The sequence below is a fragment of the Anas platyrhynchos genome, chromosome 6, assembly GCF_047663525.1.
Source record: "Anas platyrhynchos isolate ZD024472 breed Pekin duck chromosome 6, IASCAAS_PekinDuck_T2T, whole genome shotgun sequence".
Classification (NCBI taxonomy): Eukaryota; Metazoa; Chordata; class Aves; order Anseriformes; family Anatidae; genus Anas; species Anas platyrhynchos.
In genome coordinates this window covers 34,455,348-34,482,384 of record NC_092592.1, presented here as the reverse complement: position 1 = coordinate 34,482,384, position 27,037 = coordinate 34,455,348, and the positions used below count along the sequence as shown (strand labels likewise).

At 37.8% G+C, this 27,037-nt stretch overlaps 1 protein-coding gene across 1 annotated transcript in view; it reads left to right on the top strand.

Moving 5' to 3' along the window:
- Positions 1–25,233, top strand: part of PDZD8 (PDZ domain containing 8) — a 57,154-nt gene extending 31,921 nt beyond the window's left edge. The window contains exons 4-5 of the mRNA XM_027459985.3: positions 18,624–18,786; positions 20,624–25,233. Of these exons, the coding sequence (XP_027315786.2) occupies positions 18,624–18,786; positions 20,624–22,824 (2,364 nt within the window). The 3' untranslated portion in view covers positions 22,825–25,233. The remainder of the gene's footprint in view (positions 1–18,623; positions 18,787–20,623) is intronic.
- Positions 25,234–27,037: the final 1,804 nt, after the last annotated feature.

Here is a 27,037-nt window from a genome sequence, read left to right as displayed (position 1 = left end):
CGGCTCGGTCTGGTGGCTGTTGCATGGGGGGTGGCAAGCTCAGGCCCCTCTTCTCTTTGAAGTGGTTATCAGTGAACCATCCCTCCGAGTTCTGCTTCCTGAAGGTCGTCATTTCTGAAGGTAGGTGTTTGGTTTGGGGGTGTGCTTGACAGTGTTGTTTTGGGTGTGCAGCTTCCAAACTGTTTAAAACTAGAAGCCTGAGGTGCGTTTTCAGAAACCTAGCTTGGTTTTTGTTTTGTTTTAGTTTTTCCTTTTAAATCAGACCTTATACTTCCATGTCCGTCATGAAGCATCCTTTGTCATTTTGGTATATTCAGACTCGATTGTTTTCCCATGAAGCACGTGAAGAAAAAGAAACTAAACTTTATCAACTTTGAATGGAATTATTGTATGGAGTTTCTTTTACCAATTGGCAGACTGGCCAAGTGTCTCCTATCCGAGGCATAAAATGAAAGCAGCAAAGTGGACACTTTTAAAAATCTATTGAAAACATTAAAATTTGTTTGAAGTTCGTGTTAAGCATTTTTTGTCTCCTGGGATTCTTGGAAACAATTCATAGCATCCAGTCTTGTCACAGAATCGAGTCAATTTGGGAGAGCCTCTAAATTAGAATAGCAGTCAGACTGACCTGATTACCCATCAATAAAAATCTTAGTGGTAGTCATACGGTAAAGTTAGAATCAACGTATTTGTTTTTAGCCTTTTCATACGATGGGTGATGTGAAGGGGTAAGAAGATTTTCATCTTACCCAAGCAAGCAATTGCCAAAACTTCTTCAAATAGCAGTGTGCAATTAGTTCTTAGTTTTGTTTCAGTGCATTCAAGGTAGTTGCTTCAACACAGATACTCACAACCACCTTTGGAAAAATAACTTCTCATTGCTTGTTTAAACTTTGTGTTCCTTTTGGGTCTTCTTGTTTACTTTTTAGATATATTTTCTTGGAGAACCATTATGAAAGTTAACCTTTTCTTAACATACAATGTTTAAGGAACGGGGAGAGTCTGTGTATGCAAATTAATGTCTAAGAGGAGTTAACTAATTTGGGTAAAATCCTATTAGAAATTAGTCGTATTTAGCTTTTGTGTCTTTTTTTTGTTTGTTTGTTTGTTTGTTTTTAACCCAAGTTTGCTGATGGAGTTTGGAGACTTAGCAAGAGTTAAAAACTCCATTAAATCAGTAATAGCAGTGAATAACATCGGCAGACTTCATGAAGTAAAGGAAGCCTGTTGCAGGTTGGCCTCCTGGAAAGGTTCTACTTCTCATTTTATAGGCTGAAAAAAAAACCACATACCTAGACAGGAGAAATATCAGGTCTTCTGCGACTCAGAAGAGCAATTCATTTTGGCAGAATGAAACAGTGAGACATAAGGGCATGTGTTTGGCAGCTGAACTGGGCCATCAGAAGCTGAGATGTTTTTGAGGACACAAAATTGTAATACAGGGAGCAGATGGAGATAGCTGAGAGGTAGGTGGATTGATGGTCACTAAAATGATACTCTGCACCAGGGAAGCAGATTCTTCAGCACTGAGAACAGACCTGGGAGGGGTGTATGAAACGAGAGGCTTCCAAATAGGGTGGCTGGTACAGGTTGCGACATAGCTGGAAAGGTTCTGCTGTTGGTAAGTTACCTGTTGCTCCTGTAACAGAAATTTGCTCGTTATTGTTGCCATAGTCAGCAGGAGCTGCTCTGGCTCGTGGTACCTGGCATAAGCTTGTACTCTTTTTACACATCTCCTTTGGCCTGCAACATGTTACACACTTAGGAGCTTGGTTTGCACTTAAAGTTGCTAAGTGGAGCTGTTGGCATTAAGTGGTGAGATGCACGAGTCTCTTTTCTGGTTCTCTGTATGATTCAGGCTGCTTACCCGGTGCTGGCCCTATGCATCTGTCTGGATTTCAACAGTGACCCTTCTGTTCTGGTGAGGTTTTGAGAGATGGCATTAAAGCATTCAAGGAAACTTGATATGCAGGTTGTATTAATGTATACTAAAGTTTTCATTAGTAGAGGAAATCTCAGTACTTAGGTCTGATTCTCATTGCTATTTTAATTGGTTTAAACACAAAAATTACATTATCTTAAGCATAATCAGGCTAAATATCAGGAATAAATTTGGAAATGAAGGTTTCTGAAAATATCCTTAATTAATATTTAATATATAATACAATAATTTTATTAACGATTTCACTAAAGAGCCTGCTGTTCTTTAATGTATTTGACATTCTTCAACAGGAGGAAAATGAATTTTCATACAGCGCAGACAGTTGCTATCTAGTGGTCTTAAATTTTGTGGTAAAAGTGTCAAAATATGAGCCTATAAAATACTGAGTGACTGCAAAGAAAGCCTTTCATTTTGTGGGAGGAATTCCTTCTCCTGAGTATAGTCTTGTGTCACGCTGCTGTTTTTTGAAGTCAAATGAGTTAAGTAGTTCAAATTTTTGGATTGAGAGTAAGTACAGTGTTGTTATGTGGGTAGTGTCTTACCTTCCTAGAGTGCTGCAGTTATTTAACTGAACGATACCTCAAAATGACTACTCAATTTTTTTTTCCTTCCTTTTCCCTTCTTTAACCACAAGCTGAAGCAGAAATTAGATGCTTATCTCTAGTGTTACAAATCCCTTGCAGGTCTAGTAGGATGGAGCTCAGCATCTGGGAGCAACACTGCTAAAGAAAATGGTGGTTGAACTATTTATGTTTTGTCATTGTTTTCACTGCCTAGAATACTGCGGTTATTTTCTGTCTGTGGAATAGCAGGAGAGAAATCTGATAATTCTGATAATTACTAGTACAGGATAAACATTTTTTCTTGCTTTTTCTTAAGGGCTGCTATTTCTAACTGCTTCCAGTAATTTTAAAATAAAGAAGAAAAAAAAAAAAGCATAAGCAATCCTTTTGTAATGCAAGTGTGGTAGGTGATCTCTATAACGACGCCAGGTAGAAATGGGAAAGTAATATGGGTGGGCAGCATAACAATTGCCCTGCAAAAGCCTTAGGGATCAAAAATGCAATTGCAGATTCCCATCCCAGAAATGGCTGAAAGGTCATTCCGGTGTATGAAGGTTAGATAGAGCAGACTGATGCTTTGCGAAGGACACCTGCTTATCGGAAGTAATCAGAAGTGAGTCATAGTTAAAATACGGAGCATTTCCCTTAATGCAGTCTGTTAAAAGGCTGCCTCCATTAAATTTTATTTAAGATAAATAGACTCTTTGAACTACGAACGTCTTTACAAATATTTTAACCAAAAGTCAGTATCTTCAGATCTTTACTAATGTCATCTGTTTCCATTTTTAGGTGCTTAGCTTGGAACAAATACAATGTCTGCGCAGCCTCAGATCCATTTCATGTTAATTGAAGCTATATATTTTCCCTAGCTGAAGGAAGAAAATAAACCCAAAAACCTCCTAGAAATCCGAGGCTGGATATATAGAAAGATTAGTTTATATTTTTTGTTTTTAATTATAAAAATAGTCATACAGTTTTTCATCTCTGAACATATAAACATATGCACACTTTAAATACGTATAAGGTATGTGTGCATATAAACATGCATGCACTAAATCTGTAGATGTGTGTATGTGTATATATAAAATCAAAACCATCAGTTGTCCTTCAGTTAAATTTAAATGAAAGTCTCATGGGGAGCAAATTGCCCATGCATTAAAAAATGTAGATACTTGCAATTACAACAAATGACTTCTGAGAAGTTGGGCTTGGCTTATCTGGAGCTCATTTATACTTACAGCCCTAACCTTATAGAAAAGTCACGAAAATGCAAAGATGGTTATCAGAATGATTGCAGAACTGTTCCTAGGTAGCTGAGTCATACATCTGGGGCAGTATAGCAAGAATAGCCTGAAAAACAGCTTGTAAGCTAAGAAGACTTAGATGGCAGTATGAACTGCATGGGATGTAAGCTTAGGAATAGTGTTCACACCTTCATAATATGACCAAACACATGATCTGAACTAAAAAGCAAGTGTAGGCATACATGTATGTATAAATAACTGTTAAAGTGCAAATTCCATCTTGGATTTTGCCTGGTTTGTTGCTGCTATGTCTCTTGTTTCTAGAATGAGATGAAAAGCCAACAGTTTTTTGCCACTGTCTTGCATGTGGCACAGAGATCTACCTGTAAAAGTTTATCAAGCTTTTTTCTTCTTTTTTTCTTTTATGAGGAGCCCAGTAAAGAAGGACCTGAGCTGCACTGGAGGCATGGGCAAAGCTTCATCCTGTGGGGTGGCAGTGAGCTTTGCTGAACCAAACCAGTTCTCTGAGCAGCACTTGGAGATGTAATGTCTGTTAATAATTAAGAGAAAGCAGGCACAGTAGTAAGGGAGAGCAAATAATGCCTGTTGGTGCAGGAGACCAGGTGTGATGATGAATAACAGCATCAGTTCAGCTGCATAAACAGAGCAGAGGGCATCTAACGAGGGTACCACCAACAAAGCCATGGAAGTAATCAGGTCATGGGAGTACGGTAGCTGTAAATATTTGGCTAGTGTGGGATCTTTGCCTAATTAATGTGTGTTATCTGTAGGCTATAGAAACTACAAGGGAACTTGTAATTATAGTATCAAAACCATTAAACAGCAGCAATACTGACTTCAGCAGAAAACAGCAAGAAAATTGGCTAGATTTCAAGCAGTTATTCGTATATATAATTCCAAACATGATTTAAATATATCTGAACAAGGTGTCTGGTTACTGAACTAGACCCAGAGTAATTTGGAGTGGAAGAGACCGCAGGAGGTAACCTGGTCTGCCCAGGTCAGCGCTAAGCTGGACCAGGCTCTCAGGCTCCTCTCAGAACATGGCAGACAATTGCTCAAGGAGTCCTTCTCTTCATTTTTTGTTTCTTTTTTAGAGCTCTCACAGAATGGTACTCGACAGACCGTGCTGTTACACGCAGAGGGAAAGCAGCAGAGTTAGCTGAACTCATTTACAATAGTTCAGACTAAATCACTCCTTTTAATTAAGACAAACCTAGGTGTATTTCTGTGCTGATGGACTCAAAGTAAGGTTTTTGTGTTGAAGGCAGTCCAGACAGGAGTCAGGTCTAGCCTAAAAACAGAGAAACTAGTAAATATGCAGTGTGTTTGTTTCTTTTATTACATTTCTGCAGCCTGGCTCCAATAGGTGTTTAACCTAAGCATGGGAACATCTGTCATGGATTTTTATTACTTGCAAGCAATATTTGAACAAAGAATACTTTTTCAACAAAGTTTTTGTGTTTTTTTTTTTTTGCCAGGTTCGATAAATATTTTTATTTCCACTGCAGCTTTTGAAACTGTAGCTATTGGAGGAAAATCTGAAATAATCTGATTTTCTGCAAATATGTTGGTAATAACTAGGAATGAAGCGTTGGCTGCTGCTGTGAGCAAGGATACTCCGATTCCTGCCAGCTGATGTGTAGAAGTGCCATTAGGAGCCACAGTTTTGGTTGCATATGATTAGGGTAATCGATGATTGTAATTAGTTCCTGAACTTTAAAAATAGCTATCGGGGGGAAGTAATTTTGTAAAAGGTCACAAAAGCAGTATTCTCTTATGTCTAATAATTGGAATGAAAGGAAACCAGATTTACCAGAAAGTAAAGAATGTGTTTCTAGCAAAGATCACACAATTTACTTTCACAGATATTAGTTTAATTTCTGGTTTTGTTTTGACAGCTGGAACCAGAAAGCTGTACAGGCACTGGAGATGTGCCCTGCACAGAATACGCTCTTGCAAGTTCAAAAAATAATTCAATGGAGCAAAGAGATTTTTTAGTATCACAGAACCTGCAACTCACTGTGCAACTCTTCAGATGTTAAAATAAGTATTTTCAAGCTGCAGTGGAAGGGAAGCAAGAGAAGTTGCAGTGGCTGCAAGAAGACCTGCTTAAGGGAAGATACTGTGTGGGTCTTAACTAGTCTATGGATAATTTTTAATTGGTTATTGTTAGTGTTGCAATTTTTTGATATCAAACAGTGTCAGAACAGTATATTTAGCCAGGCTGCTTACGGTAATTATGTCAGTTCAGTGAGCAGTCCAGAGGCAGAGGTTTGATATACATTTGCTTCAGTGTCTCATTTTCATATTCATACAGGTATCTCATCTTTTATGTTTATCCCTATAAGTAACACTGATTTCTAAAATCTCTGTGTTTTAACTTGTATTTGGAAGAGGAGGGGAAAAAAAAAGTGTAAGTATTTAACCAAGTGTGGATGTAAACCAAGGAGGCAGTCCAGTTGGCTCTAGTCCCTCCATCAGCCCAGTGTAACACATAGAGCTTTACTATTTGTATTCCTAAAAACCACATCTCCCCCAAAAGCAGCGATGAGCCCAGGCAGCTCTGATTCTGCGCAGGGTTGGCTCAGGTTCCTGGGGACGGGGGCAGTGGGAGCAGCCCCGTGCCCCCAGGAGGGCAGCCCCGCTTCTAGGAGGGTCCTGCAGTAACATGGACAAGTGGTACTGCTGAATGGGGCTTGGCCCTTCCTGATCACCCCCCTGGAAGGGTGTGTTAAGCCAGTTGTTCCCATCAGGGCTGCGTTCGTCCCGGAGAACTTAGAGCATTGTCAGTGTCGTCGAGAAAGGCGTTTACCAAAACCATGCGTTCTTCGTTGAAACAAAAACATTTATTTTCTGTGTAATAACGTTACAGCTTTTTCAGTAATTATAAGCAAAATACTATTTGATTTCATCATGGTACACATATGCAAAATCTGTATGAACAGAAGTCATGATCCTTACATACTGTTTTTAATTTCAGCTTGTTTTTTATGCAGAATATTGTTTCCAGTTCAACTCAGAAGTGTGTACTTGCCTGAAAAAAAAATAAATCAGTGATGCTTCTCCTGAAGAGATCTAAGTTACAGTCCGTGTTGGTAGTTTGGTGACATAGTAATGTAAAACTCCTTCGGTTTCAATTATCTTCTGGGACTCGTGTTCCAATGGTATTGAAGTGTGTAAGCCAAAGGCTCTTTCTGGGAGCCTCGAGAGTTCATCAAGAGGGGCAAGCTGTGCGTGATGAAAACACGTGGTTAGTCATTAGGATTTTCCTCTGGCCCTGAACCCTAACAGACTTTGGGGGGGATGGGGGAGAAACCACCTCGCTGACAATTTTTCTTTCTCTCTCCAAATTGTTCTTTTGTCTCACAAGGAGACAATTCTTTATATACCTTTCTTCAGCAGACTCTATTGTAATATTTGCATGAAAATGATTACCGAAGAGTAATGTTGCACATGAGTAGGTAGCTATAAATCTGAGTCTAAGCTCTGTGGGGTTTTTGGTAGTTCATGTAAATATTTCTAATAGTCAGAGATCTTCACTGGGGGAATGATGAGTGCTTTGCCGAGGTACCTCATGCATTGGCTTGCAGGCAACAGTTCTGCAATCCAGGCTAGTTATTTTCTCTCCCAATCTTCCTTTCCTTCCACTCCATATATGTGGGGTTTCCGGACTTCTCCACCCTAAACTATGACTAAATATAATTTCCCAGGTACTTTTTTCGTAGGCTTCCTAGTGTGCTTCAGAGATTGAGAACTTTCTTGAGTTAATGCATGTCTTCTTCTCTTGAAATAGAGTGGTAAGTTAAGTGATTGTATTAAAACTGGGAAGCAGGTTAATCATCAAATTTGTAGTTTTGCATCCTCTAGTTTTACTGTAAGATATTTCACCTCTTTTACTTTTTCTCAATTTTATTACCTTCAGCTATTTCCTCATTCATCACATTGCGTATTTGTTTTTCTATGAAGTTCTAATTTCTGTAGTCTGTAGGTTTTCAAGTTCTGTTTTTATTATCAAGGTTTTAAAACTTAGCTTTTTTATTATAAAAAATGCACCTTCTTATGGATTCACTGTGAAATATGTGTGTGTGTTTATATATATAACTCATGCCCAGACTAAACTTTTGGATATTTTACTAGCTCTATGCTCAGTGCACAGTACATCCACTTTATTCACAACTTTTTACATATTACTTTTCCACTATTTTAAAATAAAAGTATCAAACAAGAAACAGACTGAACATTTAGTACTGGATGTGCCGTTCATGACCAGTGACTCTTTTTTTGAGGCTGCTGCTCCTCAGGGATTTTTAGAGAGCTCTCGAAATGCACAGCAGCCCTCGGGGAGCTGCAGCCTTTGGCTTCTGCGTGCATCCCGTGCTGCTGTCGTGGCTGAGCTGTTGGTCGGCCATCAGACCATCGGTGATGGTCAAACAAGTATAGTACCGTGGGCTGGTATCAAGCAGTCAAATTATAGTGCACAGAATGGTCTCATCAGCTTCTTTGATGCTATCTTCAGTATCTCTCTTGTTTGATAAACCTCATGGAAATGATTAAATCTGAATTATTCATACCAAAGTCAAGAAATAACAAAAATACATCATGGCTTCAAATTCCATCCCTGTAATATTTCGAGAAATAAATACTCATCACCTCAACCTTAAAAGAAAAAAATAAGATCTTCTTAAGGATAGCTTCTATCATGCATATGCACTTTACAGTCTTCTCTCCCCGTTGTTAAAAACGATTTTTTGAAAAAATATTTATTCTCTGGTACTGTAAGGTATTGACTAATTCTTTTCTCGTTTTTTAAATCAAATAAGGAGTGAGCTGTAAATTCTTTCAGTGAGGTAATTTGTCACAGTCCCAAACGAGCTCTGTTTCTGATGGCAGAGGAGAGAAGGGGAAATGGAAGTAGGAAGAAAACGCGTTATGAAATCCGCTGGGTATTTTTCTTATATACTTCACTAGCTATCAATAAGATCTGTTGTTAATTTAAAAATAACAGAGCATAAAACCAGAGTCTGTGAAGTTATTGGGAGTGCTGAAGTAAAAGGAGGCATCTTTAAGCTTGACATAATTTCCTATTCATTCTTTCACTTACCTTCCCACAGGGAGACATGGAGTTGGTATATATCACATCTCTAAGACAGCGAATACTTCAGAAACCCATCAGAAGGGATGAACTGTTACTTCTGTTGTAGATAACGTTCTGCTCCCCTTGAAATCAAATTTTTCTTTGACTCCCGGTAAGCTATTTCTGGAGGAGTGTTTTTCTTCTAGCACTAGTGCGTATTTCAGTGCTAGTTGGGGTCTGCAATGTTTTGATGAAGAATTCACCTGCTCTGCTACCTCCAGAAATGCATGGGAGCTGGGGAAGTTAAGGAAGAGATTCCTGTTGTGTTGTGCCCGAGCCTTAACACGGTTCAGTTCTCACACATTTAACAGAAATCTCTCTGACAGAGGAAAGTAGGGTTTTTATTACTTTTCATAGTGTTTTGTTGATTTGGCTTTTTTGTTGTCTTGGACATGTAGTAAAGGTTTTTGATATCCTAGAAGGGGAGGCTAGTCGGGTCTTTGTCTAAGTAGCTACACCTCTTCTGTTTGGTCTTTGTCTAAGTAGCTACACCTCTTCTGTTTGCTTGCCACTCGGCCATTTAACTATAGGGAACATTTCTGTTATCCAAGTAAATGACCGCCTTGATTACATGGAGAGAAAGTTGCAACATGAAAAATTCAGACCCTCAGATCTTCCTGAAGCACTTGCAGGAGTTTGGATCCAGAGTTTGAGAGTGTATTGATTCTAATTTGCAGATAGTGTTCACTTTCTAAACCCTTCTCTTGCTCCATTCAGTCTTCTGCTATATCGGGAAGTGATTTCTGTGTGCATACGGGGGAGAATTCTACAATATTTTTTCAAGTGCAAAGCAAACAGAGGTGGGTATTGATTTCTTTTGCAAAGTGACTTGTCACTATCTGGCTTGGTGTAAAGACCTTTTCAGTTCATAGCAGTGGCAATTTTTGTAAGCGATGAATGGTAACGGCATGAAAATCTGGCTTCTAGGTGTGCTGTTGTCTCGGTGCAGCTAATGAGATGTGACAGTGAGCTCCTGTTCCACTGCCTGGCACTGACTTGTGCCCTATAACCATAAACAAATTGATTTGACGTGTGTTCAGCGAAAAAAAAAAACAGAAATAGATGTATGGTCCTGGAAATCTTTACTGTTTATATAGTTATGTGTTCATACTGCAGCGTTATGTCCAGAACTTAATTGGAAACAAGTCTGTGTGGTTTGGATTATGTTCTACATAGAGAAAGATTATTATATACCAAAACCTTGGCCTTCTGGCAGTAATTATTAAGAATAGGCTAGATACAGATCCCCAGCTCCTCTGGTCCTGGCACTGCAGAATTTCAGCAGAAAGCTCATCTTCTGGCTTTCCCAGAAAAAGGGGGGATGGCGGTGATAGATACACCAGGATCTTTGTTTTGATCCAGATGGATCATCTGTTTAATCACTAGAGTTGTTACAGTGATGAATCATTTTATTGCATCTGCTTTTGTTCCTTTGGGTTCAGCTAGATCTGTGGTAAGTAGGAGTAAGTAGGATTTTTTTAGGGCTTGCATTTCTATGTCATGGCCAGCTAGCCGTTCATTAATATTGACAAGAAATAGAACAGTTGTGACAAAGATTGTGTGCGTATGCAGTGCAGGAATCACAAACCCTGTTCACTTAAGTCCTGCAATAATGTAAATTGTCTGATTAGATTGGTCCTAGGTCTGTCAGGGGGCTGCTGCTTAGGCTATGCTATGACTAAGGGCATAATTTGCATTTCCAGAAACTGCAAGGGTTTGCTTGTAAGAGTGTTTTTACATATATTTTGCAGACCATTGGGTAAGTAACTGTAAATACGCGATTTTTAATAACACTGCTTGATTCCTCGCCTGCGGCACAAAGGCTCATCTCACAGTCCCTTTGCCTGTGACGGCAGCAGTGGGGAGCCTGGGTGGCAGGGACAAGCAGAGCTGCAGCTGCTTCCCTGGTCTGTCCTGGGACTGTCCTGGCTCCTGCCACTGCTCCAGCAGCTCTCAGCTCTTCCTGGGAATGGTTTCAGCAGTGGTTCTGCTCCTGTCTCAGATCTGTAGGTTTTGCTGTAGATCCCCAGGTGAGAATTATTTGCAAAGTTCCTGCTCTCTTCAGAAGACGCGCTGTACTCCAGATGCGGCTTTCTGACATTGGCGTTGCTGCAAAGAAAATGCTTCTGCTCCAGAATAAAATAAACCTATAAATAATGCACTTTATCTCAATGTTTTGTCCTTCAGAAATGAAATTTTAAAGCCCTTTAAAACTTAACTTTTGAGCCCTTCAGTGTAAGCTAAGAGTTACGATTTGTATTCATTAGAAAGTAGTATTGTGGATTTTATTTCCATGGAAACTCGCATCAGTGATGCCTTTTGATGACAATGGATAATAACTTTTCATATTTCTAGTTTTGAAGGCAATATGCGTGTCAGTAATCAGATTGCTGTTGCTGCTGGGTGAGATCGTCACGCAGTTTCTTTGTGTGAAGAGGAAGACTTCAGAGTGCCTATTAATGCCATTAGAAAGACCTTTAAATTGTTGATATTCTAATAATTTGATTTCATGAATATCAATAAAAATTGTTCTCTAACTATTAATTAGTTCTGATATTAACATAATTACTAGCTGGTTTAGAAGTTTGCTTTCAATACATACACTTGAAAGTTGTGTTTTTTTTCCATCTCATAAACAAAACCTCAGATTGACCTTTCTCTTCCACGCACATATTCAAAATGCACAAACGTTCTTGTGTTCTCATTAATCTCCTGTATCCATAATTTGCATTGCAACAATTTATAACAAATTTATACAAAGGAAACCATTAGCAAGGTAAACTTCCTATTGGGTCTGCATTGCACATAGAGCAAGTTGATTTCTAACACTGGATTTTTAATACCCAGCTTCAATGAGCTTATTTCAGTATTTGTTACCAGGCTACCTGAGTGTTTCACTAAACGTTTGTGTAGTAACTGAGTCATGCTTAAGCAATATCGGAGGAGGCCTTTTTTCTATCGAAGACATGAGTGGTGATAGAAGATTTGGAAAAAAAAATCAATCTTTTCCCATTTTTCAGGGCCAAAGGAAATCATCATGGTTGGGTTTAATAAAGACTAAAGATGTCAGTGAGCAGGAGCACTTAAAGAAGAGCTACGTTGGTGTTTGTACTAAATTGCTCTCCAAAGAAGAGCTATGGATAAAACTGAAGGTGTTCATTTTATTTGCCTCTGACACTTTGAAGTTAAATGCCAGGTTTGAGCTGCCTTGTTTGTCTTTACCTCCTCCATTCTGCTCATGTAATTACTGTTTAGTGAGAATGCCTCAGCAATACATGATAATTGCTAAACAGTTTGCTTTTTGCATGTCACATAACCTGTTTCCCTGTGCAATTGGAAAGTACAAGGGTTTTTAGTATTCAGTAAAAGAGGAGCTGCAATGCGTCAGAAGTACTGAGGAGAAATAATGTGTGGTTCCTTATTTTGTTCAGTATCTAGATTTTGTTCTGTGTCTCACTGATATCAAATGTTTTCGTCGGGGAGACGTGCAGATGTTGACTACCATGAATTGTCAGAGATTTCAGGCAAATAGCGTGTGATGGAAAAGTTAGACATGTGCATAGCATTTGTAGAATTTGTGGCCTTAATGAATTATTGCTTTAAATATAAGCTTGGTCCAATATGTAAGTCATTTCAGAATGAGATTGCCATCATATTTTAGAATTTAGATTTTTGTTTTCCAAAAGGGATTACGTAGAACAGAAAATGAGGAGACCTGCCAGCTTGCTATGTAACAGGACTTTCTCCAAAATAAAAGAAATTTATCCATAAAGAAGCTTCTTCCTTAAAAGAAAAAAATGTGTAAACTTCATTAGTTTGACATAATTGTGTGTCCACCTGCACAGACCATGGTTCCCATAGCCAGAAGAATGATCAGTGCAGGGTTTAACACCCGACTTCTTTCACTGCTGTTATTGTTACAGGAATTCTGTCCCTGATACTCCACGAAAAACAAAGCTGTCTACTATCACAAGCCACGAGGTTGTGATTCGACTGCTCATAACCCTGATTCTTTTTCTGACACACTTGTACATTTGTAATGTCATTTGATGGTTTAAATAGACAGTGTGTGCCACACTTTCAAAAATAAATTAGTGAAATCATATTTAGTTGGGGTGGTTGAGATATACATCAATTCAGAGGAAATTCTGTTTCTCTAAAACTTCTTCCAGTGTGAATGACTTCTCTGAAACTTTTGTTTTTCAGACTGTTTTAAGTTGCTCAGAACACTTTCTCTTCAGAAGTATTCATGGAAAATTCTATGACCTCTTTGTATTTCCTGAGACTTACATAGTGAGTCAAACTTAGCCATTCATTCAGGCAGATAGTTTGTAACTGTTTTTTTTTTTTCACTAATACTCTTCTTGACAGTTTGGAGAAAACTCTGTGTTATTCTTAAGGAAATTTGAAATGGTCAAGAGGAGATAAGCAGAGGAAAACAGTAAAAACCTTAGATGCACACTGTCAAAGCTATTGAAGGTAGGTGCCCACTTCCATACAGCACTGTGATATCGATACACCTGAAATAATAGGGAGGCCAGTACCAACTTCCCTGTACTAAATCTAAACACAGCCTTAATGTCAAAGTCAGAGTGGGCTAATTCATCTTGGTCTCTGTCATCCATCATCATGGATTCCTTGGTCAAGGGCTACATCAGACAATTTGTGGTTAGATTGAAATCCTCTCAGAACATTCAGGTTTTTTTTCTATTTTTTCTTCCTTTTTGAGTCTGGTGTTTCTGAGGAGTGTCTCAAGAGACTGATGATCCTTGCTTCCTTTTGCTGTCTCATCTAGCCCATATAAATAAGCTAGCAATCAATTCACTGTGTAGGTCATATATAATGACTGCATTCAATAATAGTGTTGAAAAAGCAAGAATGTTAAAGTCCATATTTTAAAGATTATATGCCAAAAGCCTTTTTTTAATAATATAAGTATCTGAGTCTTCTGAATAGAAGTAACTGCTTCCTAGTTTTTGTTCTTTAATGTTATTTTTTGACATGAAATATTCCTTCCTTTCCTCTCAATGTGCAGGGTTATCTGGGAGAAGTAATAGTTTACAGGCACATTCATAGGCATTTAATCTCTACTTTTTCTCCAAAACATTAGACCATTCTTCCACGAATACACAAGATCGCTGTAGTCACTCAAATGGGTTGGAAAAAAAATAATTTTTTTATCTGCAATACAGCACAGAAAATATGTCAGTTTGACTTACATAGGATGTTATATACCACTGATAGTCAATAAAAAGTATTTGTAAAAGTCTTGTTTTTTATTTGATGTAAATTAGTGAAATAAGATTTCTTGCACGTGCTTAGGTGATTGAACTTTTCTTGGCATTTATTTGAAAGTATTCTCTTTGTGAAGGACGTTCTTTATTGGCACCTTAGAAATTCTGAATGGAAGTGTTATATCTAATGTTAACTTACTGTAGTTCCATAACAATAATATATTGATGGTATTCTTACCTCTGTATTTAAAAATAAATTCATAGGTACAGTTTTAGAAGCAAATAATGAATGAGACGGCATCACACTTGTGTCTGTAAGTCTGTAGGCAGTTGCCTATGAGAGAGATGTTTATCATTCCTTCACATTTGCAAATTATTTCACGCTGATAATTTAATGAAGCATTTGGAGATTAAGTTTTCATCCTATATCAACATTAATCTAAATATTCAGTCACTTAAATGGCACTAGCAAGCTATAAACTTCTGAATCATTACTGCGTAGCTGTGAAGTTCGGTATCAGTATGTTTAAAACAGGTCGAAGAAATTAATTTTCACTGACATCCAACATCTGCTAGGCTTTCAGAATAAAGAGACTGAGGTAGGGTAAGGCTGTGAGACACAACATGATTTTCTCCCGCATTGTATTTCCAGAGCATACTTCCACTATTGAACAGAAAGTATTGGAGGAGCTGTGCTCCACAGTGGCTCATGCACTGATGCATATAAACGAACTAAAGCCTTTATTGGGAGATCAATGCTTATATACTTCTTTCTGCGAAAGTCTGGCACTCGCAGCCATGCATCAAAATGTTTTATTAATTTTAAAGTGAATGGAAATCTTGTCCTCTTTTTTTTTTTTTTTTTTTTTTAACCTGAATAATAAAACCCTAAGGAAATTACTTCTTCCCCCTTGGCCCCAAGTTAGGCATTATTGTTCTGTAGCATCTTAATTTCATCACAGCCTGGGTGTGCTTACTTTAAAAAAAATAATTAATTAAAAAGAAATCTAAGTTTTCCAAATTCTATGACAGTTTAGCTCTAGCTCTTTCAATATAAATTAGTCTCTGTCTTTTACTAACAAATGTATTATCTGCTTTATCTTGAAACTTAGTGAAATTACTGTCATGGGAGGCTTGCAGGAACTAGTAAAACAGAGCTATTAAATCAAAATAATTGGATTTTAATATGATGTAGTTAATTGGTTAAAGCGCCTGCTTCTCCGAAGCATATCTGCTAATTTTTCTCCCTTGCACCAAATGTCCTTGATAACAATTGTCCTTTCGTTAGCAGCAATTCTCTCCTGACCCCTCCGTCATTTACCTGCTTTCCTCCTCCTGATGCTTCAGGTTCCAGGTGATCTTGGGCTCTTCACGTATCGTACGCTCTACTTGAGGGAGGGTCAGAAAGGCAGAAGGTAGCCGTGCTGGATGCACAAAGATGCTGTTGGGGGTTTCTTTTTGTGAGATTGCTGGTTGGGGCAGAAAGCTTGAAACAGCATTCAGCCGCACTGCGGCTAGCTGGAGATATCAGAAAAAGAGAAAGCTACTCATCTGGTTTGGGTTGATAAATAAAACCAGTTTACTCTGTGAGAAAGCTTGTGGCTGTGCCAAAGTTAATAAAACGTTGAGATGAACTTTGCTTGTTACGTTCAAAGGCCCTCTCTTTCCCAAAACAGCTTTCTGTCAGACACCAGTGTAATGCTGCGGGGCTCCTCGCCACGGGTGATTCGTGCGCCGTGTCCCTGCATGGAAGCCAAATGTTCGGAGATACCTAAATGCCTTTGGTCCCAGCTGTCCCTAGTTCCTTTTATGTGGTCTGGCCCTGGGGGAGGAGGGAAGGGTGAAATGCTGGAAATCACCTCTGAGGTTTCTCCTTTCTTGCAGTAGGGAATGTCTCCGTTGCTAAGCCGTGCTGCTGTCTAGAGTCCTTGGATTCAAAGGAAGCTTAAGAGGATCAGAGTCTGTACTGACAGATGTTGTTTTGGTAACTTTTCCCCTTTTGCCATCCAATTGCACCCTTTTCCCCCATATTTCGCTCGTTGTGCAGTTTGCCATGACTTGTAAGTACCAGCAGCAGTCAGAGGTCACTGCTGCCTTGTTTCAGGTGCTGAGCGTTGCGGGACCAGCTCGTGTTTTCCGTGTGAGCTTCCTTCTCAACCAGGGCTTGTTACTTTCTGAAGAACAGGCCTTCAGAAAGGCTGTCATTGCTTCTGTGTGCTACTCTGGGAAGGACGAGCAAATCTGGACGACCAACTGGAAAATCTGGATGACCAACTGGAAAGGAAAATAGATTTTCGTGCAGTAACTCCTGTTTGTGTTTGCTTGTTGGCCACTGTAACATTAAACTTAGAACAACGTTTCTTCTTCAGGGATGCCAAACTAACAGGGTCTCTTTCTTTTGACTTGAAAATGTCATGTCTTATTAACTCATAAGGTTTTAGGATAAGCTATATACCATCAAAACAGATGTATACATAAAGAAGCGTAATTAAATTACAAAAATAACTTAGTATTAAGGGGAGAATTATCCTATTTTTTCTCTACTACTCTGTCTACAGATCCATTTCTTTCCTAAAATTCTTTCTTAAAATGCTCACTAAATAGCTTTGTACTTCAGTGGTCTCATGAAAAGTCGAGTAAAAAGTGCTTAACAGTATCAAATTAGCACTTGTAGTAATAGTAATTGAAGACTTTTATTAAAGAAGTTTCTCTTTTCTTCCATATGTATTTCTAATAATCTTTCTGGTTTTGTTTTTTTTAAATCTTCAATGCTTTGTAGCAGTGAACTAGCGTGTTGTATATCTGAGTTTCTTTTAGATGGGAATGACCTGAAACAAGAAAAAAGAGCGGGTTGTTTCTGTAAGGAATATATTTGTTTGCATTGTAGAAGAACCTTGACTCTTGGAACTGCAATTAAGCTTATTTTAGATCTTGTTGTTCTTGCATACTTTACTGGGCACTCACAATAGTTGAACAGTTTGAGAGAAAATATCTTTAAGTGACTCTGGGAAACGCAGAAAATAAGTGGTACAGCTTAGAAAGTTAATGCAAGTCTGCTGCTTTAAACTCCATTCTTAAGCATACTGTTAATTAGGATAGCATTTTCACTTTGTAAAGAAGTGATCAACAAAAAAAAAAAATAAAAAGTGCTGATGTTAGGATTATAGAAAAGGAATGAGCGCTATATGGTCAAAGAGAGAGCTGTGTGTTGAAGTTAGGTAATTCCTTTCACCTATGAGAAGCCATTGTACCAAACTAAGCAAACGAACACATCCTCAGAAGAGGAGGATCATCTCCAGACAGTTCAAACACAGACAATGGAACAGCAGCAAAGTAAATGCAGAAGGATGGAGGAGCGCACTGTCTACTTAAACTCAGTAAATTGAAGCCAAATAGAAAATTTCCTATGGAGGTTTTCTACAAACAGTATCTGTCTCTCTGTTCTTGGGAATGAAAAAGCAAATTAAATTTCTCTCCATGGAGCTGAGACATAGCCTGTGAGTTTCTCTGTCAAACAGACAGAATATGCTTCGGCAGAATGATAGCAGTCATTTGAAACAATCCAGAAGAAATGTCCTTTGTGGAGGAAAAAAAAAAAAAAAAAAAAGGTGTTCTTAAGAAAAAAATGCCAAAGATCTTAGACATGGAGATATATGAATAAATGGTCACTACCTTGATGTATTCTTTAATTGGGATCTCTTATGACTTAGAAATCTGTGAATGAGTGGACAGTGTGAGACTCTGCTATGGAAATTGTACCTCATACATTATTTTAAAAACAAAATACTTGAGATTACAACTAAAATTTATCTTGTATTTATCCTGTTAAGGAAGGTAAACTTGAGGACATGGTTCCTGGTCTTACAAGAAACTTCTTAGGCTATTAAGTGTTTTACTCTGTCTTAATAAATGTGAATAATGCCACATAGATTTGTCCTATGTTGTTGTAACGTGTAAGACTATGAGGTTTTTCACTCCAAATACTTGTTGTATAGTCTACTGAAGAGATACTGATAGTAACAGGTTTTGTAACATGGCTGTGGGATATTAAAACTGAAACCTGGATCGATGGTTTTTAACAAACCTTCTTCCCAGTACAGTGGATCGTAAGGCTGTGTTTTGCTGTAGCTTTGTTGTGACTGGGGCTTCTTGCAAAGATGAGCCATGCATTGCCATTCTTGGCAATTTGTGTTTGCACGGGTTAACTCATTATGTAAAAAAAGAAACAGATCTACATGCAGCATGTGTATTTTGCTGACAATTCCTTTACTGCTTTCTAGTTTGGGGCTCTTCAGGTATAAACTATGTTGACAGATAGTGAATCCAGTATGTGATAACGTGCTCAGTGAATTCAGTGGATGTCCTAATGCTTTTTTCATAATACCAGGTGTATAATTTTAGTAAAACAAGAGCATTAGTAGCCGTGAATCCTTACAGTGAACTTAATCAGTATGCTTTAACTTTTTATTTCCTTCTCTCTAGGCAGAGCTGGTGAAAGGGAATCTGCAAAGTGTTGGACTCACGCTGCGCCTTGTACAGTCCAAGGAAGAAGATGCAGGACATGTTGTTATTGAAACGGTTACACCAAATTCACCTGCAGCAGCTGCTGATCTACAGAGGGGAGACAGACTTCTAGCAATTGGCAGTGAGTAATACGTCAGCTTTCAAAATCATGTCTTGTAATCAGAAAGGATGTTTCTGCATAGAGTTCAATTAGACTGCTGTTCTCAACAGTTACGCAAAAGCCTGGCTCTCGTAATAAATTCATTTGTATATTTATGACCACTTAAGGTTGTCGTTCACTTGATCAGTTTTCTTGTATATTTATTCTTTGCTAGGTTTATTTACTCTTTGCCAACGTAAAGGTGAATAAACATTTGAATGTAAATGTATTTTGACCATTCCAATAGAGATGCTATAAGGTTCCCTACTTGTTTTTTGCTAGCAATGTTATAAAATGTGCTTGGCTTACAGAGAAAACAGTAACATTTTGTTTGCATCACAGACCTGCATTCTCTTAATTGAATCTCAAGATACTAAATAGAGCATGGAGCAAATAGTATATATGCCTTTTGATTACCAAAGTAATTGTCTGAAATAACAAAATGACCCAAGATGATCTGTTGACTATTCAATAGTATCTATACTTTTGGTACCAAACTTCATCAGCTTTGATATGTAGGAGTTTATCTACTCTGAAGTTCTCACAATGAAAGACTTTGGCCAAGTTGTAAATGAGAGAGTTAAGTGCTGCATTGTGGAAAAAATGAACAACTCTTGATGTTGTTTTTTGTGGGGGCAGCAGTTATGGGAATTAATAAATGGTTTGATGTAAGCTTATAAAGACAAAAAAGTGGGAATACCATTGTATATTAATATGTGTCTTAGAAGTAAGTGTAGGTAGCACTGATAAAACTGAATGCAAACTAAAATCACTAGGGGAAAATGGTTATAAAATTTTTTTAAGGTATATTATAAATATAGTAGTAGGGAGATCATCTCCGTAATGTCATTAGTAGAGAATAGAATTCCGCAAGAGTTGCATATTTAGGAGGTGTGTATATAGCATCCCTGTTATCCCGGCATGTGGAATCCATGTGTGTGGTACATGTCTATTTATAAACACACGCTTCTCCGAACATTAACTGTACAACTAGGATTTAAAATTTTATTCTAAATTTGGTTTTGCTAAGTCATTAACATACTAGAGAAGAGTTAGTATGATAAAAATACTGTGAAGATAGAACTTTACACATTTGGGTATACAAGGACTACTTAATGTGACTGTGCTAGCATGGAGTTAAGATCCAATGGCTTAAAAGGATTTCAAGTTACTTTGGACATGTAATTGGTTACCTAAGAACAAGGGAAAAGTCACTTTTATATGACCCTCTTCATTTGAACTGCATGCTTACTGAGATCCTTTAGCTTGCACCTAACTTGTTAAATCTAACTCTTAGTGTAGGCTGGAGATACTGCCAAAGGGGTCCAAAAGTCTGCAATGATGAAGATTGTTCAATTTATCTTCATTGTTCAGCCACATTGAGAATGTAGCATCATGCCTGTATTTTGCAAACATAGCAGACCCTTCAGCTTTATTAGCCTAACTTTGCTTTAATTATAGCCACATTTTAAGATACCCATCTCTTTTGAGACCTTTGTTAATGCTTACATCTGAAAAATCTAACTATAAAGTAAGCAAAAGTTAGGATATAAATCAACATTACTGTTCAAAGTGTTAATAACAAAAAGAAAACTGAACTTTGTCTGTTAGCGTCATTTCCAGCTCCTGAGGTAATATATTTGTATGAGTAAAATGGAAGGATTTCAGTCCAGCTCTTCTGTCATAATTGCTTGGCTTCCTCTGTTAGTGGTAATAATACTATTGCTCATTGCTAAAGATCTCAATGTATGTGTTGACTATTTTGGTCATTTAGATTATTAACATATTTTCAAATCTGACATTTTTATCTTTTTTATAGGTGTTAAAATCACATCAACTGTCCAAGTGTTGAAGCTTATTAGACAGGCTGGGGACAGAGTTTTAGTCTTTTATGAAAGGCCTGTTGGGTATAATCAGCATGGTTCAGCACTACAGGATGGATTTGGACAGTTGGAAGACTCTGCTTTCTTGACACAGCAAGATGATGACCCAGCTAGCTTATCAGCTGACGTTGATAACAGAGACTTTGATTCAGAATTTGAGGACTTAGCATGCGAATCACCTGAACAAAAAGAAGATATGCCAACAACTCCAAGTCCAAAACGTTCAGTAGTAATACTTGCTTCTAAACCTCTTGGAACTATATCTCCGATTCTGAATCGAAAACTGCATTTAGGAAGTTATCAGGCAACATCAAAAACTCAGCAAAAAGATGGAACTAAAGTGGCAACACCCAAAACAGCTGAGAGTTCAGATACATCACAACAATCAGGTAAACAATCACAAGGATCCGGTACTAAGCCTCCCGTACCACCTAGGCCACAAAGTAAGCCTAATTTGCCTACTAGTGAAACTCAAAATCTGTTAGAAACTGGAGGTTTATCTTCTGAAAAACCAGAGAGGCCACCTCCACCTGCCAGTAATGGAGATAAATGTACAGAGAAAGTAGTAAAGAATAATGATCAAACAGAAGACCCAACGGTATCAAAAGTAGCAACGGTACCAAAACAAGATCCATCAAAAGATGGAATTTCAGAAAATGCACGTAGTAACAAAGATAGTGGAGATGATCATCAGACTTGGGAATCGCCAGAAATTCCATATCGAATCCGGCAAGGCCGATGGCCAAAGACAAGAACATCCTGCTGTGTATTTGAAGTAGAAGAATACCATAAGTACCTTAATGTTGCACTCTGGTGCAGGGACCCTTTCAAAGCCGGTGGTTTTATCTGTTTAGGCTATGCAAGCATAAAACTTGAAGAAATTGCTTTAGATTGTATAGCTACGTCATCAATGGAATATGTTAGAACATTTAAATTGGATGCTCCTGCACCTAAAGCAGCAGTCACTAGAACAGCATTGAGGAATTTGACAACCCATAAGGGATTCAATGAAAAATTTTGTTACGGTGATTTAACATTACACTTCAAATATTTAAAAGAAGGTGAAGTAGATGATTCAAACTTTCTGGTGGAGAAAGAAAAGGAATGTCATTTTGAAGAAGAAGTTCCTGTACTTCCGAAAGAGGATCCTTATTTGGGACAAATTGTTGTTAATGAGAACAAGCATAACTTTCAAGATACTCAGTTTCAGAATCCAACGTGGTGTGATTACTGCAAAAAGAAAGTATGGACTAAAGCAGCTTCACAGTGCATGCTCTGTGCTTACGTTTGCCATAAAAAATGTCAAGAAAAATGTCTGACTGAGACACCCTTTTGTGTAGGAGCTGAAAAGCGACTTGATCGAACTGCGGGAGCTTGTAAAACGGAAGGACAGGAAACTTCACAAGCCACGTCCTCTCGTGTTGATTCAGAATCTAAATCTGTTAACAGAACTACAGGTTTGACCAGACATATCATCAACACAAGTACCCGTTTGTTAAACCTTCGTCAAGTCCCCAAAGCTGCTCGCCTTTCAGAGCAAGGAACAGAGGCTGTAGAGCCGTCGCCAAAGCACACACCAAACACTTCTGATAACGAAAGTAGTGATACCGAAATTAGTGGTCCAAGTAGTCCTTCAAAACGTGCATCAGGTACTGGGATAAAGCTGGTCAGAAAGGAGGGCGGTCTAGATGACAGTGTCTTCATTGCAGTTAAAGAAATCGGACGTGATCTCTACAGAAGTTTACCCACAGAGGAGCGTTTTCAGAAACTAGATTTTATGTTGGATAAGTTGCAGAATGAAATAGACCAGGAGCTGGAAAATAATAATTCACTTGTTAAAGAAGAAAAAGATGCAAATGATACAAGGAAAAAAGCATTGATTGCTGCTGCGCTGGCTAAATCAGGAGAGAGACTGCAAGCCCTTACACTGCTCATGATCCACTACAGAGCAGGCATTGAGGATATAGAGTCTTTGGAGAGCATGTCATCAGACCGGCAGTCCAGAAAAGTGACTAAAGATTCAGAGGAAGCCAGTATAGCAGAAGAAGTGGATAACGAAGATGTCAGTCTGACAGAGGCTCCAACATTCAACATCGTATCGGAAGAAGCAGAAGAACCGCCTCAATCAGTAGACTGATACTTAAACGTTTAGCCTTTGAAGGACTGGACTAAAGAAATACTTTGCACTTAATTACAAACACACAAATCAAATTAAAACACTGGTATAAGACACCTGCTTCTCCACAGTTATTTGCCTGTGTAAGAGTACAGCTGATAATGGTTCTCCAGCTATAGCACCGACATTTTGTTAAACTGGCTGGTTAAAGCTACATTTTGGGGTTTATATTGGAAATTTATTTTTAATAACTTATTTTTATTTTTTTCTAATTATGTAACCTTACCATTTCACATGAACGTGTGTGGTATCCCTAATATATTACTTGTTCCCCTTCCTGCCCCCCTTTTGTTTCTTTTGAGCTAATGTTCTCAACAGGAAGCTGTCAGGATTCTTGAAATGTTTAGTTTCCATCGTATGATGAAAAAAAATAAGCTTGTTGCATGCCTAAGCTGATGACTGACACTGATCACTGAGGGACCAGGCTTCAAAACTTTGATCACGGTTACTGTATGTCTCCTAGGTAGTTGTGTTATCTCTTTGCCAAACATATCATGACAACAAACAGAACATCTTTTTGTGTCTGTTAATAATACTCAGTGAAGTTACTGAATATCAGGTCATTTGTTTTCCATCCTTTTGTTAAATGCAAAAACTGTTCATAGTTGTTAGCATAGTTCATAACAATGCCATGCTAGAAAAAGCCTCCTTACAACTTTGGAATACTGTAGCCTGATGGAATTATATTAGATATTGAAGTACACACTGGTAATAATTGAACTGAGAGTATTTTGGAGATAAAAGAAGCTGGTTGCCTTCTGGAACAAAATTGTCTTTAAGTATTGCTGTATTATCTGATAAGCTGATAAAGGAAAAAATGTTCTTCACAAGAGCTGGAGGTTTCATTGCATTCTATGAAAAAGCGTGTAATGACAGTTTAAGTAATTTCAAAAGTTTTAATATTCTGCTGCAGATTTTATCATTTCAGAAAGCTTAAGGTACAAAGTAAGTAAGAGTTGACAACACACCTAAACATTGTCTCTCGGCGTTTTTGAGTAACCACAGAGGCAAAGTGCATTCAGTTTCTCAGACAAAAGAGGCAGTCTGAGCAGAGGATCACCTTTTTCAGAAAAAATGTCGTATAGTGTATATAACATGTTTTCTTTTTGAGTCAAAATAAGTGAGTCCAGTAGTCAAGAGGAAGAATTACAGCCAGCAGCTTTTGAAAAGAACTATCTGGTCTTGTGCATTGTGTAAATTGCGGATCTTAGCATTATCGGGCTACGGCCATTGTTCTTATTTATTTCTTGTAAACATAACTTTACGTTTCACTCTCTGTATAGAAATGCCATATAAAATATCATCTTTATTTTAGGTACTGCATTAGGGTCATTATCACTGGTATCACTGATAGTAGGAAGATGCCTTTGTGGAAATGGAGTTGAATCTAAGATGGCGAAATAAATAATTTAAATTTTCAGGTAGTTTGTATTGTAGCTCTCCATTAAATTTGCTTCTCAGTTTATTTCGTGGTGGGCAAAATTAAGAAGCAACGGTTTTCACAGACGGAAAAGCATACTTGTACTTCTAAATGAAAAAAATTACTTCCACTCATGCAACTACTTGCACTTTTTGTGAGTTCTGGGCAGTTGATAATTATTTAGCTGATGTATGGAAAACACTATCCATGCTAAAATAGGCATGTGTCACACTTCTGAAATTAAGCTTCAGCAAATAATCGCACAAAATTAGCTTCCCTTATCAATTAAAAGTTATTTAATCTATACCTGCTTGAGATGTGTATTAAGACTTTCCCACTCCATTTTCTCAGTGGCTTACCATTGGTGGTGATCTGCATTAAATCTCCATCAGTGTTTGCTCTTATGGACTACTATAGAAGTTTTCAAATATATCCAAGTACATCATTTAAACCCTGGTACACATGAAGGAGCTGTGAAAACAATGCAAATACCGATTTCAAAAATGCATTTGAGGTTTCAAATTTACTTGTGTAATACAGTGGGTAAGAAAAGCTGGATATAGTTTTCCTTGTATAGTACTGCTAATGATGATTGTAAGAGATAAATTAAACGTAGTGCAATATTTTTAAATATACTGAATGGGAAAAGGGCAAAATAGTTGTATTTTAGTGATAAGAAGGAAAATAAATTCCTATCTGGCATTAATTACAATACATGGTGAATCTTGAGGGGAAGAGTGTAATACATTCCTGATGTAATCCTTGCTTCATGCTTGATTGTACATAGCTGAAAATAAAGAATACCACAGAAAACAAGAATATCTTGACTTAATGATATCTGAATAGGTGGCAGCTACACACACTTGCAGAAACTCTGCCTAATATGATTTTGTTGGCTATTATTTTATCATGAGAACAAGCTTTAATAAAATAGTTTTGCTAAATTATCATCTTCTTTGCATTGTCTCAGTATTTTTTAACCATTTGTATCGCACCAGTGTGTCATCTAAAGCCACTACTTGAAAATGTCTTTGGAAGAAGAAGACACATTTTGCATTAAATAAAATTACTGAGTGCCAGATTAATTGAACTTTCATGCATTCTTTGTATTTGAATATGTTTGTTTTTGTTCTACACAATTTAATAATAATCATAAATTCAAAATGGTGATTGCAGTTGATTCATTGTGTAGTTAGATAGCATTAAAAAATGCCAAATATATATATTTTTGAGACCTCTAACCTCTATACAAATAATGCTCAGTTATCAGCACTATGAACTATCAGTGGAGTTGCTGTGTGGGGGGAGATGAGATGAGGAGGTTATCCAAAAAATTATGGCTTGCAGAATTTTTTCTGCAAGGAAGAAAAAATTCCTTCCCTCAGAAAATGCTAATGGATAACTAAAGAGGTCTCTGCTGTTCACTTGCTCATTTTTTGTTTAATCAGTTTTTCATTCTAATTCCCAATCCTTTATTTCTTTTTCCTGAAATTTGAAATAAGTCACACGTGGAAGTTTACACCTTCAAGGTAGGACTGAGGACTGAGTAGTGGGGAAAAAAAATGCACAAAACATGGGAGAAAACATGGGAGAACCCAAATTATTCCAGGACAGAAAGTTTTCTATGCTGCTTAGGGTTACTACTCCATTACTATCTGATAAAATCAACTTATTTCTCCATGCTGCAGAAAATCCAAAAGGTAGAATGACTGTTCAATGCCTGTGTAGGGTAAAAAGTAGAGCACAGACAGCCCCACACATGGCCCTGACGTTTTATCTTCATGTGCAGGGACAGATACAGAGCAAAGCATTGCAAAGTACTGCCTCAGCCCCGTTTGCAGCACAGGAATTCAATCAATTCATCCATCCCTGGGGCTCCTCATCCTCACCTGCTGCCGCAGATAAATGTGAGCTGTTCTTAGCTTTGATTTGGTCAGAAGTACCAATCCAATACATGAAGTAAGCCAGTCTATGCTCTTTTTGGTATGTAACTGCTATGTTTTTCATTAAGTTTCAATGTTTGTGAATTTAAGTGATCCATTAGATAACCAGCTGGAGAATAACTGACCTTGCCCTGTGCTTACTCTGAATTCCAACATCTTTAGTTGGGTTAACAATTTGATGTTCTGTGAACTAAAATACCATTTCTTAGGGCAAAATTTTGGGTATCCAAATGCTCTATGACAGCAAAATGAGAGCCTAATGTAAATATTCATTGACATGCACAAGTGTTACTTAGTGGCAGTGAAATACTTGGCAAGCTGCAGACTCTTGGTTTATGCTCTGTTAATGCCTCTCTTCAACCACTTCTCAGCTTTGAAGAAAGGTTCTCCCTCTGTTACACGTTCACAAGAACGCAGTAGGAAATACACTGGTATAAAACCTCTAAGTGGATTTTCAACTCAGCCACGGAACGTATTGCTTGGCCTTTCACATCATTCAAGCGTCTTTGGATGTTTTATCAGAATATTCCCTCTTGAACACTCTTCTGGTGGGCTCTCCAAGTGTGTGTATCCTGGTAATGCACAGTTTGTCCTTACCTATTTCACAGAAGTTACAGCTCAGATCAGCCGTCACGCGATAGGCAGCATTTGGAAGCTATTGTGGTTGTGTAAAGAAGTTGCACGTATTTGTGACCTAGAGTGAAAATGTTTGTCCACTAACACAACAAAGGGACAAGAAACAAGGAGCTGGATTTTTTTTTTTTTATAGTATACAGATCACAATGTATAGAGCAAATTATGAGGGGGAAGA